Genomic DNA, 1,774 nt, shown 5'->3' with positions numbered 1-1,774 from the left:
TCAGTAGACGGGGGTGGGTGGCTTGTAAACTGGAGCCTTGTACCCTGGGGGTTTGTAAACATGAGGCTTATAAACGTGGGGCTTGTAAACAGGAGGTTTGTACACACGAGGCTTGTAAACACGAGGTTTGTACACACGAGGCTTGTAAACGGGAGGCCTGTACACTGGAGGCTTGTAAACGGGAGGCTTATAAACCGGAGGTTTGTGTACTGGAGGCTTGTAAACAGGGGGCTTATAAACTGGAGGCTTGTGAACGGGAGGCTGGTAAACAGGGGGCTTATAAACTGGAGGTTTGTGAACGGGAAGCTCGTACCCCGGTGCAAGCTTGTACATATACGGAGGTGTAGGTGGTGGTGGTGCTTCGTATGTGTACACTGGAGTTGGGGGTGGTGGTGAATCATAGAAATAACCATGTGCTATGGTTCTTGAAGGAAAGGTAAGAGATATGAAAATCACTAAAAAGATTGTGATTGAAGAAGCCATTGAGGCTCCTATTCTTGCCATTTTCTTTTGACTTCCTAATGAGGTTTTTGAGTTGTGATGTTATCATGCCCTTCTTTATCCCTATATATAGAGTTATTATGATGTCACATTCTTGCATATAATAATCTCCTAGTTGTGGAAAAAATGAAAAAGATAAGAAAATTTTGAAGTGGTCTCTTTGGGAAGAGATTTTCATCTTGATGTGAAATTTCGGATCATTTGACTTGGTTGTTCTTGCTGGTACACACTGGATAACATCATTGCACGATTGGTTTGTTATATTATAATAATGCTGGAGGTTTCATCTCCTCCTTCTGTGATGTGATTTTTTGTTATAGCCATTTCACATTTGTGCTGTTCTGTTTGTATGCCATATGGGAGGTATGAAGGTGGTTCCATGAAACAATCCCAGAGACTGTTGCCTATGCTAGACCACCATATCCTGAATCATTAACTAACACTCGAAACATTTTCAAAAAAAAAAAAAAATCCACATATTGAATGATATGTCTGGAGTTCTTTAGTAAAGTAGTAAAACCGTTAGCTTTTGATATTGAATATCTTAAATTTAAAATTAAAACTCAGTGTAGATGTGCTACCAACTCGAAAAAGATATATTACGAATACGTGATGTTACCAATTCAACATCCATAATATATTACGCAACTCTATTCACTTGAGTACTCCTTCCGTTACTTTTTAGTAGGCCAGTTTTTATAAATAAATATTTCAAAAAAATAAGTCAGTTTCTTAATTGGGAAAGTCAAATGTTACTTTAATTTTCTGGGACTATTTTTCTTTTAACTTCTTTGATGACAAGTGTTATGTGGATCATTTCACTTATTTCTTTGGCTGACAAGTGTTATGGGGACCATTTCACTTCACTTTTTTTATTGACAAGTGTCTAGAGGGCCACTTTCAATAATTAGTTCTCTTAATTTCCTGAATTTTTCTCAAAAAAAGAAACTGGTCTATTAAAAAGTAACGGAGGGAGTATAATTTTAACGTGTAATGACTAATGAGATTGGTGTAATTCTTGACAACGAAATGTCCAAATAGACTTGATTTCTTCTTCTGTCTTGTGATGCAACATTATCTATATTATTCAGCAGGACTAATTCTACAGCTCGACCTTTTGGTTTCCCGTTTACTTTCGAACATATTTTTCATGCATAGGACAGGGTCGCTTTACATTATGTACTTGGCCATGAGATTCTTTCATTTCACACAAACTGTTTCAATGTTTCTATGTCGACTTTTGTTATAGGGAGAGGCATTTCTGATTTAGGGA

The 1,774-nt window shown here is 37.2% G+C and overlaps 1 protein-coding gene across 1 annotated transcript; it reads right to left on the bottom strand.

Moving 5' to 3' along the window:
• LOC113332474 (repetitive proline-rich cell wall protein 1-like) lies at positions 1 to 504 on the bottom strand. The gene has a single exon (XM_026579011.1). It carries the CDS (start codon positions 502 to 504, stop codon positions 1 to 3), a length of 504 nt encoding a protein of 167 aa, XP_026434796.1.
• Between the last annotated feature and the right edge of the window lie 1,270 nt (positions 505 to 1,774).

This window comes from Papaver somniferum, unplaced genomic scaffold, assembly GCF_003573695.1.
Source record: "Papaver somniferum cultivar HN1 unplaced genomic scaffold, ASM357369v1 unplaced-scaffold_131, whole genome shotgun sequence".
NCBI lineage: Eukaryota > Viridiplantae > Streptophyta > Magnoliopsida > Ranunculales > Papaveraceae > Papaver > Papaver somniferum.
Note: the sequence above shows the minus strand (reverse complement) of the source record. Positions and strands in the feature narration are given on the sequence as shown.